Raw genomic sequence first — 22,942 nt, 5'->3', positions numbered from 1 at the left:
GAAGCTCTGCAACCCATTTGTGCTATCTCGGAAATACCCCCCTTCCTCCTCCCTTCCTCTCTTTCTCCCCTTGAACCTTTCGTTGTTTACAGGAAAACAAATTGACTCATTTGTATCTAGTTTCCGAACACGAGGAACATGTTTGAAAATGTGCTGATTCCTTCATTTCACGAGACCTTATTTTTGTTATTGTTGCTTCTGATTAACAGAGATTGAGAACATGAATTGTACACCAAAGTGATGTTTTCCTCACATGCTCTTGGGTAGTGATGCATGTCAAATCGGAACAGCAGTTCAGAAATTGCTGTAAACAAGAAGGTATCAGCTATATGTACGCCTGAACATTCAGAGAACAGATGAACAGCACTTGCTTCTCAAGCAGTGATGAAGTTGGTAAAAAACTAATGCTTCTTTACAATCAGCCTCCTCTCTAGCCTCTGTCATGCAGTGCTGGCAAAGTTTTAATTGGCAGTCTGTTATCAGCGCTGGGAGACTGGGCTGCAGTAGAAGTACACTTACAAAGACCTTCCTGTTTGTCTCTTGTATTAACTGTACTCTGGTGACCGCTCAGTGCTGCACCATGAGACACTGAGACAATGAAACAAAGCTTATTGTTGTCAAATGACAGTTCATTGGTTCACCCATCCATCTATCCACTGAGCGATACCTCCATCTACTATCCAGCTGCTTAGGCTTGCCCCACAGCAATGTCCACCACCACTTCTACAAGTGCTTCTCGGATAAGCCCAGTGTGTTGTTTGTTCCGGTAACACTTCCACAGGTCAGCTTGCTCCTCTCAGTGTGGGGTAGTAGTAACTTGACTCTGAGGTTATTTATTATCTTTTCATTGTTGTGGTCACTTTCCAGAGCTCACGAACATATGTGAGGGTTCAAATGAGGATCAGCGGGTAAATAGAAAGCTTTGTCCTGTGGTGCACCACAGTCTGATACAGGTCCTGCAGTTGGTGCATGTCACTGCTGGTCAGTATTTAGATGTATTGTACTCAGTTCCCTGAATGTGTTTCTCAATCTGTTTTTAACAAAGCAGAGCAAAGTGGCACTGCTCTGTGGATGTCACTCAGTCGGTTCATCAATTTGTTCCTGATTTTAATGATCCTTTGACTTTTCCTATAGCTCCAACACAAAGTTGACATTTTAAGTCCTAATTGTGAAGGAAATCTGGTGTGAGATGGTTCACTTGTAATTTGAAGAAGTTCTCAGTACTATTTACTGACGCTCGACTGAGGAGAATGGATGTCAGCAATACAAATGAGGATACCAACCCAATTCTGAAGGGTTTCTACTGACACAGATCTAGACTCATGACATCTACTAGTGTTCAGATGAGGCTATAACATACCCAGCTAAATACATGTGAAGCTTCAGTTGGATATTGGTTCCGAACCATGTTGGATCACACTCATGGTTACTTACAGTGTAATCTACAAGGCACACGGTCTGTCTGTTTGTCTGAATCAAAATCAAACGTATCCCTTAATTCACAGAGTTCAGTCTTATCAAGGCAGGTGGGTCAGGCTAGTCAGACAAACCATCAAACAGTTGACTGACTTCAGCTTATTGCTTTAGAAGAGGTACAGGCTGTGACCTCTGGCATGAGTGCTATACAGTACCATTCCTAGGGTACAGTAGGAAACGTCATCCACACTAATGATAGGCGGAACTTTGATAACTTGGCTTCAACTCCAATCACTACTGCGCAGACTCGGCTGTACTTGGTGCTTCTGCTAATTTTAGCCCATTTAGTGTGTCCAATAAAATACTGTCCACGTGTGAATGACCATGTCATCCATTTTCAGGCTGGGAGGCTGCAGCACCATGGGGGCAAAGAGTCTCTACACTGATGGGTACTTAACATCTGGTCATTTGCAGTGTTATGCATGAATTTACTTTATGTCAATGCAGCAATTTTTTTACTGCTTGCCCTGTTGTGTAGGTTGCTGCATTTGCATACAGCTTATCTCCCTCGCTAAGGCTCTGCAGAGGAGACAGTAAGGAATAGGAAAGGGGATGCGTCACTACTTGAACTGTCCCCAGCATAGGAAGTCGTATCGTTCTCATCTCAGTCTTGACAAGAAATATGTACTATTATGTGAAATATTATTTTTTAAGGATTAATTTAAAATCGTGTACTTGTAGTCTCAGGCTGTTTAGGCTCAGCCTTTTGGTTTTGAGCGAGGGCAATGTGTAAAATTGTGTGTGTCATTACTATTATAATTTGATATTTCACGTTAAGATTTTGTTTGTCTTGTTTTATATTTTTCATGTTCTTTTCTGCTACTTTTCTGCTGTATTTTCTATACGCCTTGTATATGTGAGTCAAATATTGAACTTAACTTGAACTAAAATCAATGAATGAATAAAACAAACAAAACTTTGGGAGACTCTGACAGACCATAGTCAATAAATAAAACTTTATTTTTGAGTTTGTTGTGAAAGAACTTGACTGACCTGCACACAGACCTGACCCTCAACACCATCCAATGCCTTTTGGGGTGAGCTGAGGCTCAAACTGTGAGCCAGACCTGATCACCCAACATCACTGTTGGACCTCTCTAACGCTCTTGTGTCTGAATCGGAGCAAATCCCTGCAGCCAGGTTCCAAACCTGAAACTAGAAGAAGGTTTAACAATTATGTATAAATGTAATGAATGTAATAAATATACTTTTGACTATGTCGTGGTAATGAGACTTTTGTTTTCTGTTGTGACAGTCTGACAGTACCTTGTGTTCTCTCACCTGTGGCAGGTATCTGGATCAAGCCCAGCCGAACATCCAGGATGAGGGAGAAGAGGGCTGACTTCGTGGCAGGCTGCCTGGGAGGAAGAGTAATCGCAGCTGGTGGTCTAGGTAAGCACATCCATTCTTTCCCCTTCTTTCTCAATTGTTCTTTTCTGTGAATTGATTGCAGTGCTTCTGCTTTCATCCAAGAATGAAGGAAAAAGAGGAGAGAAAGAACATCATCCTGTGACTGATTTCCAATGTTGCAGCACATTCTGTTAATGGACATACCTCACACTGGCCTGACCTCCGCAAGCAGAGGGTATTTTCTCACTTTAGAAAAGTCCTCCTAAATTCAGTAGCAGACGTCTAAATTACTGTGCCATAAGTAATCGGCATGACAAAACTGATTCATATGTTAAAACAGCCTGGTATCACGAATGCCTTATGAGTAACATATTAATGTGTTCAGTATTTTCCGAATCATCATGTCTCAATGACAATGACAGTATAAAGAATAGACAGTGTATGCGTGATGTCACCCACAGACTTCGGAAGAGCTGTTTGGTTACAGATTATAACCTGTGGTACGTGACCTTGCTCTAGTGGCACTTGAGGATTAACAAAATATTACAAAATTTCAAATTAAAATAAACTATGAGATCACTGGAATATAGGACATTCATTTATGACTAGTTATAAACTTATGAACACTATATTCAATGCTCTAAATGGGAAATATGAGGAAGAAAAGATCAGACGTACCCTTTTTTCATCAAATTACTACTGGTTTCTGACCGGATTCAACAACAGTCAAAAGTAAATAATCTTATTAGGAATAAAGTTGATGCTTCTTAAACCACGTACACAATTTAGGTAATGTATTGAACCTACGGAACATACGTAACGTGATGTTTTGCTAAATCTAACCAAGGTTAAACTAAACCAAACTGCAACCATTTCACAAACACGTGTTTATTACTATCCAAAACTCTTAAATAAATGAAATGAATCTGTAATGGCATTAAATGGCGCACGAAAAGCTTAAAAGGTGTAGACATGACAAAATAAATGTGTGGTATTTATACAGCATTCCATGATCTTACATTGTTATTAACTACCCTTATCATTACAGTGCAACTGAGAATATTTTTTTAATTGAAATATTGCCCTGATACAGTTGGCTTCATCACCACTAACTGAAGTTGCTGGTGCTGATTTCACTGCAACAGCGAATCAAACACCATAACTGATTCATCACAAACACCACACACACACACACACACACACACACACACACAGCAAAGCACAAGCAAATTAATTTCCCACTAACTTTTCATTTTCTCCTTGACTGAGCTGCATTTGTTAAAGTAAATATAGTGTGAAGAGAGATTGAGCAATGCTACGAATGAATCTGCAGTCAGCTTTTATCCTCAACAACTTGCTTGTTAAGCAGATATTGACTCTCCTTTCTGTACATCCGTGTGCATCAGCAAGATTACACATATGCACACACTATTGACAGATTTAAAGAATGTCTCTCTGTGCGTGCACATAAACAACACAGCTCATGCTGGATGAACATTTCTTTTATTATCTCAAAACATGAGATCATTTCTAAAATTATTACCAGCTTAATTATGAATGTGATGTTTTATCGCACAAAGCAGGAAGAGTTATCTGTTTTTACATATGTAGGGGAGCTGTTTATCCTCTTCAGTAATGTCCTAAAAAAAAAATTTACATTCCCATGTAGGCTTAAAACACTAGCACTTTTTCTCTGTTCACAGCTCAGGGTAACAGTCAATAATATGTCCTGATAACTATTGGGACTGTGTGTGTGAAAGAGACAGAAACATCAATCTTGCCCTGCTGAGGAAGACAGAAATTCAGCAGGCAGCGTGTACACAAAAGAAAGAAAGGACTAAGTGAGAAAGAAAAAGGCGATGGATGTTTGTCTGTTTGCTAACATGAAAATGACAGAGTGTTGGCGAGTGAGGGGAAAGGAGGTAGATATGTTATGTGAGTGTCATCTGTGTAACAAGCCTCACTATCTAATCCAGGGGGTATTTTGGGTTTATGAGTCATGGCTGGTTTATGGCACACTCTCATTCTCTGCCTTTTGACTTGGGAAATAAAAGAAGAAAACAACAACACACACACACACTATTGCTTTCCATAATGCGCTTACAAGTGGTTCAGATCATATTCCTGGAAGGTGTTCCACAAAGATCAATATTAGGTCCCCTATTATTGTCTCTATACATAAATAATTGTCTGATGTATACAGCAGCCTTACATAATTAGCCATGGTGTTCAGCTTTATTATTCTCTTCCTGGTTGTCACGTGATTGCACTGGCGATATTTATGCCAGTGGTTGTATATACTGTATGTCATTTGTTCTCAGGATTGTCCTGCAAGAGATCCTTAATCTCAGTGAGACTTCCTGAATAAATAAGGATTAACAGAAAGGACCCTGCACCCTCTTCTTCCTAGAATGAAGGAGAAACTACTGTATGGTGGCTGCAAACCATGCAAACCCCCAAGAGGCCCTCTTTAGAGCCAGTTTTACAAACAAGACCGTTCAACATGGCTGAAAAAGGACCTGCAGGATCTGTAGATATAAAAGACATATAGCATAACAAAAATATAACCATCCTTATTTTCAGTCGATTACATACTAATGAATACATAGTTGTGAATATTATACTCTATTTCTCCCATGTTCTCTTAATAGAGCCCACTAAATCTGACACACTGGACTTATCATACTAATTGTGAAACAGTTATGTAAGAGCTGAAAGAGACAAGAGTTGAAAATAGATTGTTTTTAATTAAAGAGGCTTCATGAAATTAAAAACCTAAAAACCAAACGATCCACTGCTCCTGACCACTTCCTGCATGTTGTTACAGGTTGTCAGACCTGAAGAGCTGTGAAGAAAAACAAATCCAAGGTTCCTCTTATGAACGTGTTCTGCCTTCTGCTGAGCACATGTAAAAACAACTGTAGTTTGAAGGAGCATGGATAAAAACATAGTGGTCCCACTTCACCTGCTGCAACTTACCTTACTTCATTACCTCCACACCCTGACCGCTATGTGTGTTTTGTTCAGAACTTTGTGAATGTTAGAGGCAAAATATAATTAGTGTACTTTTGTTTAGCTTAAAAACACATTTAGAAATGAGTTAAAGGTGCAGTGTGTAGAATTTTGTGGCGTCTAGTGGTGAGGATGCAGACTGCAACAAGCTGAATACCCCTCACCTCACCTTCTCAGAGAAAGTACGATGGCTGTGAAAAATGCAAGGTCTATGGTAATGAAAATGCAACAATTATGATTTCCAGTTATGCACTAGCGAAAACATAGTTATGAATATTGAATTCCATTTATGCTAATAGATTCTCCTAAATCTTAATCTAGATAGCATAGCTGTGAATGGTGGTTAGCAATTCAATGACTTGCTATGTACATCTATGTACATTAACTGTGTTCTAATTTCACTGTTAGTGTACTACTAGTCTAGGTTTTAATTTTGAGAATCATTGTGAGGACAGAAAGCTTTTATTTTGGTAGCTTAGACTGCATATGGCAATACAAATTCAGATGTGCCCTGTGGAAGTCCAGCACTAGGTCAGTTTTTATTATCCATGAATCTATCAATAATTTTTCTCAATTTATTGATTAGTTGTTCATAGAGCTGTGACAGTATGAATTTTTCCTTACCACAGTGAAAAAGGAACATATCTCTGTGATTATGCGGTTTACAAAAGAATGGATTAATTGTTGCAACTCCAGGCAGCAGCAGATGAAGACACTTTGTTTTCCTTCGGTGCTCTTCTGTGCTTGAGTGTTTTTATGTAAAAATGCATTAAAACCCTTAAAAGATCTCAAGCACATGAAGAAGCCACTTGTGTGTGCTTCCTTGCGAGAGACAATAATAAGTGACAGTCTTCATCACGCCCACCTACGCTCCCTGTATCAGTCCATCTCTTCTTCACTGCCTCTTTATTTTTGCACCCCGACACATTCGTGATGAACGCTCGTCAACTTTGATGTCTGCGTGTAAATTGTAATTAGACGCAAACTCATCAGAGGAGACCAACTTGAGATGCAATTACGTGCTCAGCCATATCATTTTATTATCAGATTATTTGTCACAAGCGTACACACACTCGCACAGACAAATGTGCGCACAGAACACGCACATATATATTATATCATACACACACACACAGCTGCTCACATGCTGTGCACATTTTTTCCTAAACTTTTCTCCTTTGTTTTCTTTATCTCTGCCTCTCGCTCTTTTTAACTTCATCATCTCTGACATAATTTATTTCTGCATGAAACATTTTAGGTTATTTATTACACTGGATAGCATAATTAATAAAGCCGTATAGGCCAGAAATAACGTACCATTCACCATGCCATGGATCCACCAATAGCAACAATTAATAGTTTATTTAGAGTTAAAAAGATGGTTCAGGATAAAAGTAATTCTAACAGACTGGGTTTCAATCAGGACGGACTTCATTTTGAATTAACTAATATATTCACTGACGTGCACAATAAGGATGCAAGTCTTTGTCGATTCAACCCCATTGTGACGTCACCACATTTCGAGGGTTCGGTGAAGTGGTTGGTGATTAGAGAATGCTGAAGAATGGACTTCTGATGAGCTCCACTGCACAGTGGATATAATGAACCAGATGTGAAAGAGGTGGAGGAGGGTCGCAGAGATTTCGCACAGAAATGACAGCTGACAGAAACAACGTAGAGAAAAGAAAAAGAAAAGTTTGACATCCTGGCAGGATCTGGTTGGTTTAACTGAGAGAAAACCAGGCCTCCCAGGCCTAAGACAAGCAGCAGCAGTTCAGATTACTCTGAAGTCATGAAGACCTCGTCATATGTGTGTGTAAGTGTGTATAAACCTGACTCAACAAACATTAGTCACAAAGACCTGAAGGGAGCAAGCAAGCAGGTCAAGGATAAGTGCTGTGTGTTGTCTGCTAGAAGATGATAAGTGCTGAAAAGAGGTCATGTGATGACACAGCTCAGATCAAATATTACCACAAACTCCGCTGTGGGTTTTGTTGTGGCTTCTGTTTGACCTAACACGCCGCGCTATTGTCTCACACTCAGAAAAAGAAAGCAACAGGAGGTCAGAGAGGGGTGAGCAGTGGAGAGAAAGTCACATAAAAAAAACTGTCAAAGGTAAAATTAAGAAAACAGCAGATGCAAAAGAGACAGAGTGCAACAGATGATAAATGAGTCAAGCTTCATGAATTTAATGAAGTGTTATCTGGGACTATTCAGAGAAATTCACCAGGACTGGGGCAGGATATTCTGTTAGGGACATACTTTATGATTGCAGGGTGAATTAAAGTTATGACAAGACATTGTGACAGATCCGAGACAGTTATAACAAGGAAGTAAGTCTGTTCCAGTTGGTGTTGAATCATAGTGTGGTGCAGGAACTTTAGTCTTCTAACTTAATTTGGGTAAATATCCAGTTCCTGCTACCACACCACTCAGCAGAAAGTCACTTGTTGCTGTTCATTTAGCATTTTAAAAGCACCACCTCTACACCAGCATCAACCTGCAGGCTGTTAATAGGTCATTTTTCCTAGTCTTTCTTGGATTGGGAGTTACTATCCTCACTCCCAACTCCCTCCTTTGCTGACCATTCCTTGTGAGGAGTGGCAAGGTCAAAGCCTTATACCTCTTGACAAATGTTTTAAATGTTGGGCGTGAGGGGAGGCACAGTGGTTTGCACCATCCCTTCTCAGCGAGATGGTTTGAATCGCCCAGCTGGTTTGCATGTTCTCCCTGAGTCTGTGTGGGTTATCTGTGGGTACCTCAGCTTCCTCAGTCTTAAGACATGCAGGCTAATTGGTGACTCAGTTGCCCATAGATGTAAATGTGAGCGTGAATGGCTTTGGTGTCAGCCCTGTGATGAAATGGCGACTTGCCCAGAGTGTATACCCACCTCTCGCCCAATGTCAGCTGGAATAGGCTCCAGCCCCACCGCGACCCTGATGAGGATAAGCAGTTATGGAAGATGGATGGATGTTTGGCGAGAGTAAAATATTGCAGTCTACCACAAGTAAAAAAGATTTTCTATTCCAGTTCAACATTTCCTCCAAATTTAGCTGTCTTCTGTCTCTTGGTGCTTTGTAGGGATGGCAGCGTTGGCGTTCTGTCAAACACTTTGGTCCAGACTGAAATATCTCAAGTATTAAATGAATTTTCACAGTTTGCACACACATTCATGGTTCCCAAGCAGAATGTATCTGACTCACCCTGGTTTCATCACCATGAGGAAAAGTTAGAGGATCATCATCGCAGAGGAAACCATTGGTGATTTTTTTGTGAAATATCTTGTTCGGTATCGGATGGATTGCCATGAACTGTGGTATAGATATTTATATTCCTCCCAGCGCAAAGCCACAGTTTATATGAAGTTTATCTCACTCACCTCTAGCTCACTCTGCATGGTCTATTCTGCTTGTGTCTCTCCATCCAACATGACATCCATGACATGTAGCTATTTTTTAACTTTGACCTTTCCACACAAAATGATTTATAAATTGATGAGTTTCATATTTGTGGAGCTGTCTAGCTTTGCGTCAAATTGAAACGTCATCTAGTGTGTTAAAAATATAATAACTTAACATACAGTGTGACCGTGGAAGTAGCTTAAGTGTGGAGTCTCTAGTCTTCTAGGTTTCAGTAATTTTAAGGTCTGTCCAGCTTTACCTTTTTTTGACTGATGAAAGCAGGTCTCTAATAGATCTTGAGAGTCAACTGTTTCACTTCATAACTGGTGAGTTGCATTAGCTCAAAGGGATGAAATGATGACACCAAGCTTCAAAGACACATTGTGAATAATGCTATATCTGGAAATAGACACTTTAAAGAAAGCCAAGTCTTAAAGTCATACTCCTGTGATTTAATACTGTACTGTGTTTAAAAAAAAAAATTAACAAATTGATGCAGCAGATATTGAGTTATGCTGATTTTTTTAATCTTTAACAAAGTCCGGCCATAGGCAGGGTGGAGCTGGCAGACAACCATCCACAATTAGTTTTATGTAGGTGCCTGTGGTTCAAGGGGTTGTCTCTGTTAATCAGATGATCGTTGGTTTGATCCCCAGCACTTCCAGTCTGTATGCAATCATTGAGCAAGGTACTGTGCCTTCTGTGAATGGTTAACTCCCAAGAACTGATGAGCAGTTGGCACCTTGCATGGCAGCCAATGCCATCAGTGTATGAATGTGTGTGTGGATGAGCTGTAGTGTAAAAGCGCTTTGAGTGGTCGGACAGACAGGTGCAGCGTATGAACACACTACATACTGTGTAATCCATCCATAAATACATTTGGGACACAAATGTTGTATCGTTAGTACAGTAAAGCATGTCTGCAGAAAACTTTTCTTCTAAGCATCAATTTTGTTATTGCTCACACTCTCCAAGTAAGTCTGTGAGAGGCATCCTTGGAAATGTAGGAAATCAGTAGAACTGAAACAGAAGAATTCCAATGATATACAGTATCAATAAAATTAGTTCTTGAACACGTTGATCAGCACGGACTGATGAGATGAAACTGTGTTAAAGTTCTCCACGAAATGTCAGCGTGAAGCACGAACAATAAAGCAAAGAAAAAAGGTTAAATCACTGCACTGCATGTTTTATAGATTCAGTACCGTGACTGGCAAATAGTACGGAGACAAGAAGAACAATGCAGCGCTGGTTGAGAGTTGGAGGGCTGATGGAAGCAGAAGAAAGGAAGACAATCTGAGGCATTAAAGAGCAAAATAAAAAGTGAAGCAAAAATGAGAACAAGGGGAGTCGAGACGGTGGGGTGGGGGAAGAGGTGAACGGAGAAGCAGTGCTTTAGAGTGGTACAGCAGAAGAACGTTTTTTCTATGAGAAGATAAGGATTTTTTTTTTTTTTTTAATGGGACAGACATAATGAAGAATTAACTTAATTGAGGAGATAACAGCCAATAAGGCTGGAGGAGAGGAATGGAGGTCAAAAGGAGAGAGAGAGCAGAATTGACATGAAGCCTGTTGGGCGTGAATCAAAGTGAAGATGGAAAGTGTTTGAGCACCAAGAGCAGCGTGGAGTGTGCTCTGTGTGTATGTGTGTGTGCAGTTGTGGGTGTTGGTGCGTATGTGTGTCTTCATAAAAAATGATAAAGGAGCCGAGGCCTGAGCGGCTTTGAAAAGGCCGACTCGGCACTGTCACTTTGTTCTTCCAACAAAATGATGATAATAGTCCTCCTTAGATAGACACACACACACACACAACACTCACCATGCCATATAATTTAGGGACTCGCTGTGATGTGGGTTTCCATGGAAACGGCAACAACTTAGTGCTGGCTGATGTATTATGACAGTGAGCGTTGCACCTGAGGTGAAAGGGAGGGAGAGTTGGGGGAGGGAAAGAGAAACAGAGGGATAAAAAAAAAAGAAGATGGAGATCAGAGCAGACCTTAAAGGAGAGGAATCCTCGCTGAGGCACGACACGCTGCAGGTAAAATTAAATATGAAGGCGTAAATAAACCCACTGGCTTTGTACTTCAGAGTCACTGTCATTGTGCCGAGAAGCTTTTCCTGGAGCACAAATCCAGTGACATACACAAAATTAATATCCCGCAACATTTGTATGTAAATTCATCTGTTTTATTTTAAATTATGCACTGTAATTCAACCTACAGCCAGAGTTAAGTGACATCTTTTACATACATTATTATTTTATGTTATTATGTTTTAAATTGACTTTTTTGCCGTGTTCAGCCTAAGAGCAGGCAGTTGGCAGTAACAGCTCTGTTCACTGTGAAGAAAAGAGAACATAGTTTTACATCTGTAAACTACTCTTGTCATTATTCAAGGTTCTATTTAAATATTTCAACTGCAAAACCTTTTTAAACATGGCAGAATAGTTCATATAGTGTACGTGAACATTACTTTTTACCTCACAAAGTAGCTTAGCAAACTAATTGGCAGGGAGTAACATAAACCAGATATACTTGGTATAAACGTTTTTATGAATTTTCTATCCTTAGGTTACACAAGGTCACGTGCGGGCCTTGAGGTCCTCTGTAGTATTAGTTGTTTGGCTTTGATTGGGAACAGTAGGTGCCAGTCTATCTCAATTCTGTGGTGGCCAGGGTCGAAGAGACCTATTGCTGCCTTCCTAGTCATAATAGATAGCTTGTTGTTGATGTTCCAGATGTTGACATCTGTGTCTCCAGACTAGAATGTGTTGACAATAACACCTCCATGGGTAAAGACATTCTCTTTGGCTAATTCTGGGCGTACAGTATTTGTGGGGTTACCTTTCGCTTGAGCATGAGTTGGGCAGAATGTGAGACCGACTCAGGCACTTCTGATGTACTTTGAGAGTGTCTCTAATTCTCCTTAATCAAGCGACAATAAATAATACAGCATAAGACATCAGAGGCTCCTGAACACTTTCTTCCCTCCTGACCTCACCATTGACCTTTGACTTCAGCAATTTCTCCACAACATAAACAAAGGTATTTATTAAACAAAATATGGATTAATTAACCAAAAGGAGGTACTAAAAGGGAAACCAAGGGCGAGCTGATGCAGTCAAAAAAACAAACAAATATAGCAAAAAGAGAACTCTCTATAAACCAGAGCCTATACTACTTGAATGAAAACAAAACAAGAATGGAAAACCTCACAGTCTAATCTAATTTCTAATAAGAAAAAACACATCAACAGCACCCCTAAAACTAGTGACAAAAATCTTCTCTAAATATGTGTGTAAATCAGTGAAATTTAAACTAAGCCCAGTCCCTAAACCGCCACAAAATAGTCAACACACTAACACACAAACAAGCTGCACCAATAGTTAGGCAGTTCTGGTTTAAATAACGTTGCTCTCACCAGATTAGCTCTCTCTGATTGGTGGGGTCAGGGATGTGCTGTTCCAATCAGGGTCCCGCAGGCTTCCAGGAAGCGCCTTCTTCACCTAGGGCCAATGAGGAGTTGGCGACCCCACACCTGGATTTACATGATGAAGAAAGCACTACAAACAGAGACAGACAGCAGCTGTAACAATCACCATTTGTAGTTTGTAGAGACAAAAACAGACCTGAAGTAGGGGTGAATATCAGATTGATATTCCAGGTGTCCAGAAACATTACTCCTAAAGGAAATGTTCCTGCTGTGTGGTGTTGGACAGTCAGTGCCAACATGCACCGAAGTAGCACCCTTTTTGACCAGGACTTTTTTTGACCTGAATGTAAAAGAACCTAAATTAGTATTATCACCTGTGTTTACCTACTATTTCATGTCAAAATGGCTGCTTCTATAGTTCTATAGAAGCTGATATCACACATCACAGTCTTCAGATGGAGCTTTATGAAAGGTCCCCAGGTGATGTCATTTGAGTCATTTAGTGCAGAAAACTACAAAATGTAGGGGTGTAAATAAAAAAACAAGTGTGATTGGCAGACTCCATAGCTTGATCCTCTAATGCTTGAAGCATTAGCCACCACAAGCATGACACACCCAACTTTCCAACTAAACGATCAGCAGTTCAGGTGCATTGTGGGTCATGTAAAGAAGGACGTGTGGATCAAATAAAGACATCATTTTTGATTCTGTTACCTCAATTTCAATTATTTATTTAATTTATTATTTTTATTATTTGTTAACTCTTCATTGTCAACAATGTAATAAGGCTGCTAAATCAGTAGATGACTCTTTAAACAGCAGGATGAGTTCATCCAAATGTTGCACATTTTAAAGGGACAGATGGTTTAAATCATTAATGGTACACAACCAACACTGCGTGGGCTTGTTGAAAAATGTCTTGTACTAACATTCATAGGCTTCAGGGCTGAGATGTTCTCCTGACAGCACAGCATCAGTACATAACCTAGTAATCCTGGCTGTCAGATGTCAGTCAACCACTGCCATGATTTCTGCCCACGCAAAGGTTCAACGCTTTAATGCTGTATCCTCAGATAGGTCTAAAAATTGTTTCATTCTCTTTTAAAACATTTTTTACTCAAAATGAATGATATCTATAATGAATAAATCTGACAGGATATTTGTATCTTGTATCTGGTGTTTATTTTAATACCAGATACAGGTTTTACCACATCCTGTGCTGTAACAACAGCACTATAGGAAAAGACTAATTATGGTATTAATACAGTACTATTTTAGTGTGTTTATGACAACAGGGCGAGATGGAGTCGTGGGGATTCTTCAACACATTGCTGTAGGAGGTGTTATCTTAGATTTTCTGTCTTTACATGAGCGTGTACAGTACATTTGCTCTCAGTGCTCGTGTGACTGTGTTGATGAGTTCATTCCACGCCCCGAAGGTCCGACTGTCAAACCTGATATGTGTGTGTCAATTTGCGGTGACATGTTTTCATTTGATGAGAGGTGTGATGAGTACAAGTGTCAGATTTTAATGTGTGTGTGCTGACGTATATAATGACATTTGTTAACATTTAATTCTTAGAAATGACTCATTATAAATCACTGAATGTATATATCACCGCTGTTTGTTACATTATGTATGTAGGATAGATAGAAGGAGGAGAGGATACATTTTTGGATTTGAATTTTCTCAGACATGGGCATCATGTTTGGCTCTTTCCTGACTTGAATCCTATTTCACAGGGCACTCGTTCAGCATCCTGGTTTGGACTGTTGTCCACATCTCACCACTTCGCCACAGGGGTGCCTCAGGGCTTGGTGCTGGGGCCCCTTCTCTTTGCTATTAATACCCTTCCTGGGTCCGATTATTCTCCTATGCAGATGACACTCGGCTTTATCTAGTTTAGTCTTCAGTTGTTCTTAGGATTCAGATCTCAATGGCCATTATTTGCTTCATAGCCCACTTAAAACAGCATTGTTTTCCAAACTGAATTAAAGACTCAGGTAATGCTTGTTGAAATCACAATTGCTGTCATCCTAACATGTGACTTTCCTTTTCAGGTAATGAACCGGCACCGTTAGGCACAGTGGAGAGCTACAACCCAGGGAAGCGGCGCTGGGAGTACATGGCACCCATGCCCACCGCGCGCTGCTCCTCTGCCCTCCTGCAGACAACCACCATGCTCTTTGTCATCGGCGGAGTCGCCCAGGGACCCAGTAATGCTGTGGAAGCCCTGTGCTTACCGGAAACAGTGTGACACATGCGCACACAACAACACAAACACACACACACAGGAATAAATGCTAACTTGCATTGATATTTTATTCATGTATGTGCAAAACCACAGACAAAAACACATGAATTGAATCACGCTTAGATACTTTTGTACCTTCATGTCCAGCTGATGGATTCCTCTTGTACACTTGGATGTAAGAAACTCTTTTTCACATTCAACAAGCATTTTCGAAATAGGGGCTGCAGAGACAGTTTGTGACAGGGCTGGACAAATACAAGATTAAGGACATTTGATCTGACTGTTGACAGCTTTTCTTACACTGGGGAAATCAAAGGAAGACAAGACAAAAAAAAAAAAAAGCAAAAAAAGCACAGACACACACAGTGTCTGAAGAAACAACACGCCTTTGACCTGTTGAGCATTTTTCAGATTAAAAGCAGGGTACTTTTCTGGATATTAAAGGAACATAGGGCCATATCTCTATCTCTTGCAGCAGTGTTGCCCCCACGCCCTCTGCTGCTGCAACAGCAAGTTGGGACACTTTTCTATGATCTTAGAAACTACACTATGTTCAGTTTTAGACCGTGACGTTCTGGGAATGTGAATGTCTTTTTCGGTTTACCTGTTTTTCTTGCAGTGTTGTACAATGTGTGAAAGTTAGCGCTGTTAACAACTGCTACCACAGCGTCAATGACAGTGGCCCTTAAACATGCATTCACACTGCAAGCAACTCACGCAACTGCTAGTCAGAAGCCTATCCATTTTCCATGAGACGTGTGCTGATGTTGACCACAGTCACTGTGTTTCCTTTATTTCCGGTTGCAGAAAAGTTGACTGTGGTCAAACTTGTCGGCATCTTGCTTTGCTACACATCTATCCACCTCTGCTACAGCATTAGCACCACTGCAATCAATCACCAAGCTCATACAGTCCTTCACACTGTAGCGCAGGGATGTAGTTGCTCGTGGAGTGAATGCAAAGTTACTCATACCTGCTGCACTGAAGCATCCACCAGACCAATAATAAGCTGAGCATCAGCTTGTTGACATGTTATATTCCCCTTGAGTTTTATGACTGATAGCAGCGCAGTGTTTTCTTTACCTCAACTTGATGTCAGCCAGTTGATGGATACATGGGAAGAGCATCAGAAGGTGATGATACCTGGGCAACATTTTGAAGCAATTTTGTTACTCACTCGGTTTCAACATGGAGGAGAATGTTTAAAATTCAACATCATACATGTGCATAGAGTTTTATTTTCATGTTTATGGTTATATTGATTCAGTGTTTTTAAGGGAATATTATTTTTGCAGAGTAGTGAAATGTGTCTGAAATAGCCTGTTTTGGTCTGAATATAGGGTAATGAACGCCACCATGATCATAAGTGATCCATATTTACGTAACCATGTGTCTTTTGAGTATAAAATATTCATTGTAGGCTTCAAAGGAGACTGAAAAGTTTGTAGCTTGTTTAAGTATATAGTTGTACTTAGCTTGCAAAAGAAAACATATTAAAATGTCCATGGTCTATATGTTCAGCATGTCACAAACAACATCACTTGGCCAATATAATGCGAACTACGCTACTTCAAACAGAGCTACAAAGCAATAGCATGACAAGTAGTGTACTTAGCTGTTAGTGTTGGGCAAGTTTGTTACCCATCTCCGTCCATGGTGCCTTTAAACAACTCCAAAGTCTCCACACCAACATCTCACAAAGTGTGTAAATGGTTTCACTGACAGCAGCTAGCTTTGCCTCCCAAGTCCTGTCCACACACCCTCCAACAATGAGCAACCTAACGTGAGGTAGCCAACAAAGAACAGGATGCACTTACCAGGAGATCTTTTGGTAAAAGGTAGCTGCCTTCTAACACTTCCAGCTCCTGCACAAAGCTGTGCCACATGTGTCACAAACTCCAACAGTCTCTTGTAAGTCAGGGAACAAGCCAACCTCCAAAATGTCAAAGAAACTAAGTGCAAATGTGAAAAGTTTTGTGTAATTCCCTACACTAATCTTTAACACATTGGGGTAGTATGGTGGTGCAGTGGTTAGCACTGTTGCCTCACACCAGTCATGTTCTGAGTTCCAACCGGCCTGCTGGCCTGGACCTTTATGCATGCCCTCCTGTATCTGCATGGGTTCTCTCCAGAGACTTTGGCTTCAGTTTAATTGGTGACTCTAAATTGCCCAACAGTGTGAATGTAAGCATGAATGATCTCTAACTGGCGACCTGTCCAAGATGTAACCCAACTCTTAGCCAATGTCATCTCAGATCAGCCCTAGTCCCCCACGGCCCAGTGGCCGTGGAAGATGTTTGTACTAACTGCTCTGAATCCAAGAGGACTACATCTGCTAGAAACTTTTCAGAGCTCCCTTACAATCCTACAGTGGGTGAGCAATCAGTGCACAAAAGACAAACTTTTAGTGGAGATTGAGTTTATTCGGGGTGAAGCTTTGTGTACATGAGATGATGGAGGGAGCTGCTGTGAGGATTTTTTGTGACAGATTCAGTGACCTGTGGATAGACAACAAGGTCGAGCAGGAAACAAAGGAATTACCCATTGTGTGTTGCTGTCTGCTGGTTGGTCTTTTTTTATTCTGCCATATTGGTCACAATATTTTGAATGTGCTCTTGAAAATCCAGTCATTAGTCTCTCTATTCAGAGTTAGTATAATGTAAGACAAGAGGCACTGGCTCAGCTGAACTGATGTTGGTACAGTCAAATAATTATGGGCTCCAGCCTAAATTAAAAACTTTTATTGAGACAATACAGAAAAAATATGAATTATAAAAAAATATTGAATTTATTAGAATATTTCAGCTAAAGTAGTTGATACACTGTGAGTACACTTTTACTAAAATTTGCATTATTGGTGGTCAGTTTAAACAGAGGGGGCAGAGAAAGTATGAATACATAAATAATGTACAAGAAGAGGGAGCTAACGCTGATCCCCCAAATCAGCATTGTCTCTTACGCACACACACACACATACACACATCCTTTTCACTGTCTTGCCCCTCATCATATCTTTTTCTAGACTGCACTCTGGCAGACCTTGTTAACAGACTCAGACATCTATTGCTGGGAGAGAGCACTGAAGCTACTGGAGCTCAGATGTGATGCCAGTTGACAGTTGGTTATTTCTGGTGCTGTGTTGTGTGCACCTAATTGAGTGTGTTAGGTACGAGGTACACACTCATCACATACAGGATGTGCAGGCATGGATGCATGCCTGCAAGAATGCAGTCAGTTTGAGTAACTCACATTGTTTTATCTGGTAACAATCGCTCAAAGCTTGGAGAGAACACAGAGATCACTTTGTCGGTAAACGGCTCTGCTGGATGGGGGACCGTGACCTTCTCATCCAAGACTGATTAGCCTGCTGTGCAGTTTATGAGTGTGTGTTTGTGTGTGTGTGTGAGAGAGAGATAAAGAAAGAGCGTTTGTGTATTTATGTCATGATGTATTTCATGAAGATTTGGCAAAATGCATTTGCATGTAACTTATTCATGCAGCACAAACGCCCCAAACCTTTAAAAGTTATAGAACAAAAAGTAATAATTGGCCTTTGGTGTCTGGCTTTTTTACAGATGCTTCTTTATTGACGCCACAGGGGTTTTTGCGTTGTAATACCATAATTGGCCACTGGGGAGAATTGGCGTCAAGGCTGAGCTTGCCACACAGGATCCTAAATCTGCATTAGCTGTAAACACTGACATACCATCACATTAAGTTAATCTGGCCAACGTGTTAGCAAACACTTACTTACTTATACATTCAGCAGCATGGGGGCAACCTTTCCAGCTACCTAATGAATGTCAGTCCAGTGTTCAGCAGAATGCTCCTCAGAATGTCATCAGCTGACTTTGCCTGTCTGTCATTCAATGCTGGTCAGGTGATCATGTAGTGGGTTTATCTGAACAAACAGCTGCAGGCTGTGGCTGGAAATGAGAGCTGGGAGACTGAACCAAAATAAACAAGCGGTGGGCCGAAAAAACAAAACAATGAGCTGAAAGCTGCTAAAATGCTCCATAAAACTGAGGGGCAAACTGCAGAGTCATGTCATAACCTCTGTGGGTTTGTCAGCATGAGGGATCACTGTCACATTTCACATCATCTTACTGTTGTTGATATAAAAATATTTATCAGTGCAGCTTTAAATCTGCTATAATTGATTTTGGTGCAACTAAAATACAATATCTGACACATTATCACCTAATTATTATTGCATGTGTTAGCAAATAGAGCAACGTTAGTACTGTTAGTACAGCATCCTGCTACAGGAAAAGAGTTTGTTAAAAACTGAATGTGCAGGCTGTACGATCAAAACAATTGTGCTAAAGGAGGCTAAAAATCATAGCCCCACAAAGTCTTTTTAACTACAAGAAGATACCATTCACATGACACGTAGTCATTTCATCCGTGGTCAATATAAAGAGCCGGTCGTTGCTGCAGCTTTAACGCATGATTTCCTGCGTGATTGCGACTGCATGTGGGCGCATGTGAGCATGACTTGTTATTGTGCTAGTGTGTGGGTGCATGTGTGTGTGTGTGTGTGCCTTTGTTCAAGAACACACTCACAATCTCTGAATTGTGGGAGCGATCTCCTTTGCAGTCTTTCAGTTTCTCTGGCTCTTGGATACAGTTTACATGCCACACTGCAGTCCCAAGGGAATTCTGGGACTTTGCCAGAGCTTGCTCTTTCTTTGGGTTGTCTGGTTTGTTTAGTTTGCTTTTCTTTTTTTTTCCTTCTCCTTCTCTGACCCTGTCATTGTCATGTTGTTTTTAAAAATCTACAATTTCTCTTTCGATAGAAAAGATGATTCATAAATCTGTTTTTCTGCATCCTCATGTAATGTGTGTGTCAGGCTGTTTACTCATTGGACTGAAATCCTGCTGCTGTTATTCTGACAGCAGGTTGAGGAACCCAGAACAAAAGAGCAGGATGCTTCAGTACAGGTAGTGTTTAATTACATCCTGTAAGTTTTTTTAGTAGGCCACGCGTGGATGATGCACAAGCGCATGTAAATGTGTATGTAAATGTGTTCTTACAGGACTAGTTAAAAGCCAAAATGTATTGTAGACCTGCTTCCCATGACAAGAGCATTAATATGATTTTAATTAGCATGAGTTTCTAGGTGACATTTTTCAAAGTGAGTCTGAAAAATCTGCAGAACCCTAGGCGCACGGCAATCTTACAAGCAATAAGTGCCCAAAAAGATTTTTAATATACTTCAGTAAAGAGAAAAGTTGACTGGTAAAAAATGCGAAAAGTTCAACTTTAATGTTCAGGCATGTTTTTATTATCCAGAGCACACAAATGAGACTTGCATTGCCCCCAAAAAGTTGCCTTGTGTATCATTACCTCTCAAACATGTGTAGATAGAGTACATACCCTCTTGTCCAAGACACATTCAGGGCCCTGTTTTAGTGTAGGCACACTGTGCATGGCAGGTTCTGTGCCTTGATTCATAAAAAATAAGGTTCACAGACTCAGGTTCTGACAAAACAGCAGGCGTGCATTCAGCACGGTGCAAAAATGGGGGTGGAGAATGCTGAATTTACTGTGTTCAGTGTATGAATCCAATGCATTACTGTGTCTTATCTTTGACAACGAAAAGCCTTTCTATTTCTCCCTCTATTTCTTTTTTGTTGTTGTTTTGTGGGCAATCTTGAACACAGTTTCCTGGGCAACAGGGAACAGTGTCAACACCTGCAGGTAGCATAAATGTGTTCACATCAGCATAACCATGTGTTTATTTGTTTCCTATATGGGCCTGTAGTTAAAAAAATATCTATATATCAAACATCCCCTTGATTATTATAGATTAGGTCATCAGAATTTGATAAAATCTGATTTAGTTTGTTCATGTTTGTTGATTTTTTTGCCCTCCAGTTGTTTGTGTTGTGGATTGAGGTTGTGAGGTGACAGATCGTGTCGTGGTGTTGTCCAGCTCTCAGCTGGGTTCCCCAAAGTGTTTGTCACTAGTGACGTGCTCTTGCAAAGCTTCGCTTGGGCTGATGTTGCAGCAAATCATTTTCTTAATAGAAGTATATATATAAATCTGAATATTTTCACTATGTTGGTCAAAGATGCATAGGCACACAGTTTGTATAATAGTGGGAATGAAGATATATAACAATATCTAATATACAGTCTACAAAGGGGTTATTTAGTCATGAAGAGAGACAATAGAGATGTATTTGAAACAAACGAGCTGGAATACAGTACAGAATAATTATTTGTGATCTAACCCAGATTCTTCAGATAATGACTCAAGTCCCACGCAGCTCGAGAAGCACCAGCCTGCAGTGCAGACTATCGATTGATCCGCTGAGTGTGGAAGTGAAACTAGTTTGTACAGACATTTTGGGAAACACAAACCCAGAATCCCTCTCGTGTTCTAATCTCTCTCTCTCTCGCTGTACTGTGCTGTTTCTCTACAGTGATTGACATGGTAGAAACCCGGTAAACTGCTTTATGGTCTCAGTGGATCAGTATTGCCATGTGCTCTGTATGTGCAAAATGTGATTTGGGGGAGATTTACTGAATGTAATGAAAAGATATACTGTAGAAGGGAGGACTCGACTCACTCAGATGGTGATGTGTGGGGAGGTGTGTGTGAAACACTGAAAACTTAAATATAACCTTATTTATGTTCTAATGCTTTATTTTGTAATGTATCCTGATAATGACACATTTAGTTGTAGAAACACTTACATAACCCCTTTCAGACAAACAAGGCTCACCCACACACAGAAACAGTTACCGCTTCAAACTATGCACTTACAGTAAATCAAGTTCATTCAGAGCTGACTGCACTCTCAAGTGAAGATTGACTAACAACTGAGAACATTTATATTCTTCATACAGCAGAAACAGACAGGCGACAAAAGAATTATTAACCAAATTAGTATGTGCTGATGTCACCCTGGGTATAAGGGCTCACTGAATTGTTCGATGAGTAGAAAAATGATGTGATCATGCGCTATGGCCTTCACGGTCACCAGATCTCAGCTATGGGAGACTTTGGACCGACATGTTAGACAGTGCTCATCATTAAAGCACCAAATATGTGAATATCTTCATTTGTCACCCGTCTGTACATGCATGCAACAGATCAACAAATCAATACAGCATAAATATAAAGGATTTTTTAAATTCTTACACAATGATATATTGTTCATGGCAATTAGATCATGTCAACTAAGAAAAACGGCAGTTTTAGCCATGAGGGACATTCAGAGTTCTAGAGAACACTCATTTCAAAGATTTAAAAGGGCATTCCCTATGTGAATACACATGAAGATGGCTTACATCTCAAGAGCAGTAATGCTAAATTGTTGGTAACAGTTGACATTCTTGTTCTCTGGCTTTGTGAGGAAACAACCATTAAGATCTCACTGTCATGGCCTCAGGTTGAGAAATAAAAAATGTTTTATTACAAAAGCCTGTGTTACAAACTGTGGGCATTGACATGGAAAGATATGGGCATTTAAGGAACAGAGCAAGTCTACTGAAAGATGCTATTGAGTTGAATTATGGGAATTGTAGGAGCTCAGCCCATTTTAGGGACTAAAAATCTGAAATATTCTTTATGAAATCTGGCTCCTGTGATTCCCCCAATTTTATGGAAATGCAATCGTAAGTGAGTGCAGTACCCCTTCAAACAACAGTTTCATAAAAATGTGATTCCTGGTTTGAGCTAATCACAGTTTCTAACTTCAGATGCATGAATTACATTTCAATTAAATAAACCTTTTATACAATTATCACTACCTCTGAAACATGGTATTAAACCTGGTGCTCTGGAGAGAGCTTTTCTAACTTTAGAGTCAATCTTACACAAATATATATTTAAAATTAATAGATTGATATTTGGGGGGAAATGTTTATTGTCTCTCTCTCTCTCTCTCTCTCTCTCTTTCTGAGAGTTAGATGAGAAGATTAATATCAGTGTAATGTCTTTGCATTAGCTATGGAGCTAGAGTCTGGATGCGATTAGTTTATCTTAGCATAAAGACTGG

General features: G+C 40.2%; 1 protein-coding gene across 3 annotated transcripts in view; it reads left to right on the top strand.

Moving 5' to 3' along the window:
• klhdc8b (kelch domain containing 8B) overlaps positions 1-18,439 on the top strand; it is a 199,774-nt gene extending 181,335 nt beyond the window's left edge. For all 3 annotated transcript variants that reach the window (XM_027288886.1, XM_027288885.1, XM_027288884.1), the window contains 2 exons: positions 2,767-2,868; positions 14,736-18,439. In XM_027288886.1, coding sequence (XP_027144687.1) covers positions 2,767-2,868; positions 14,736-14,932 — 299 coding nt within the window. In that variant the 3' untranslated portion in view covers positions 14,933-18,439. The remainder of the gene's footprint in view (positions 1-2,766; positions 2,869-14,735) is intronic.
• The last annotated feature ends 4,503 nt before the right edge of the window (positions 18,440-22,942 follow it).

The sequence above is a fragment of the Larimichthys crocea genome, chromosome XV, assembly GCF_000972845.2.
Source record: "Larimichthys crocea isolate SSNF chromosome XV, L_crocea_2.0, whole genome shotgun sequence".
Classification (NCBI taxonomy): Eukaryota; Metazoa; Chordata; class Actinopteri; family Sciaenidae; genus Larimichthys; species Larimichthys crocea.
Note: the sequence above shows the minus strand (reverse complement) of the source record. Positions and strands in the feature narration are given on the sequence as shown.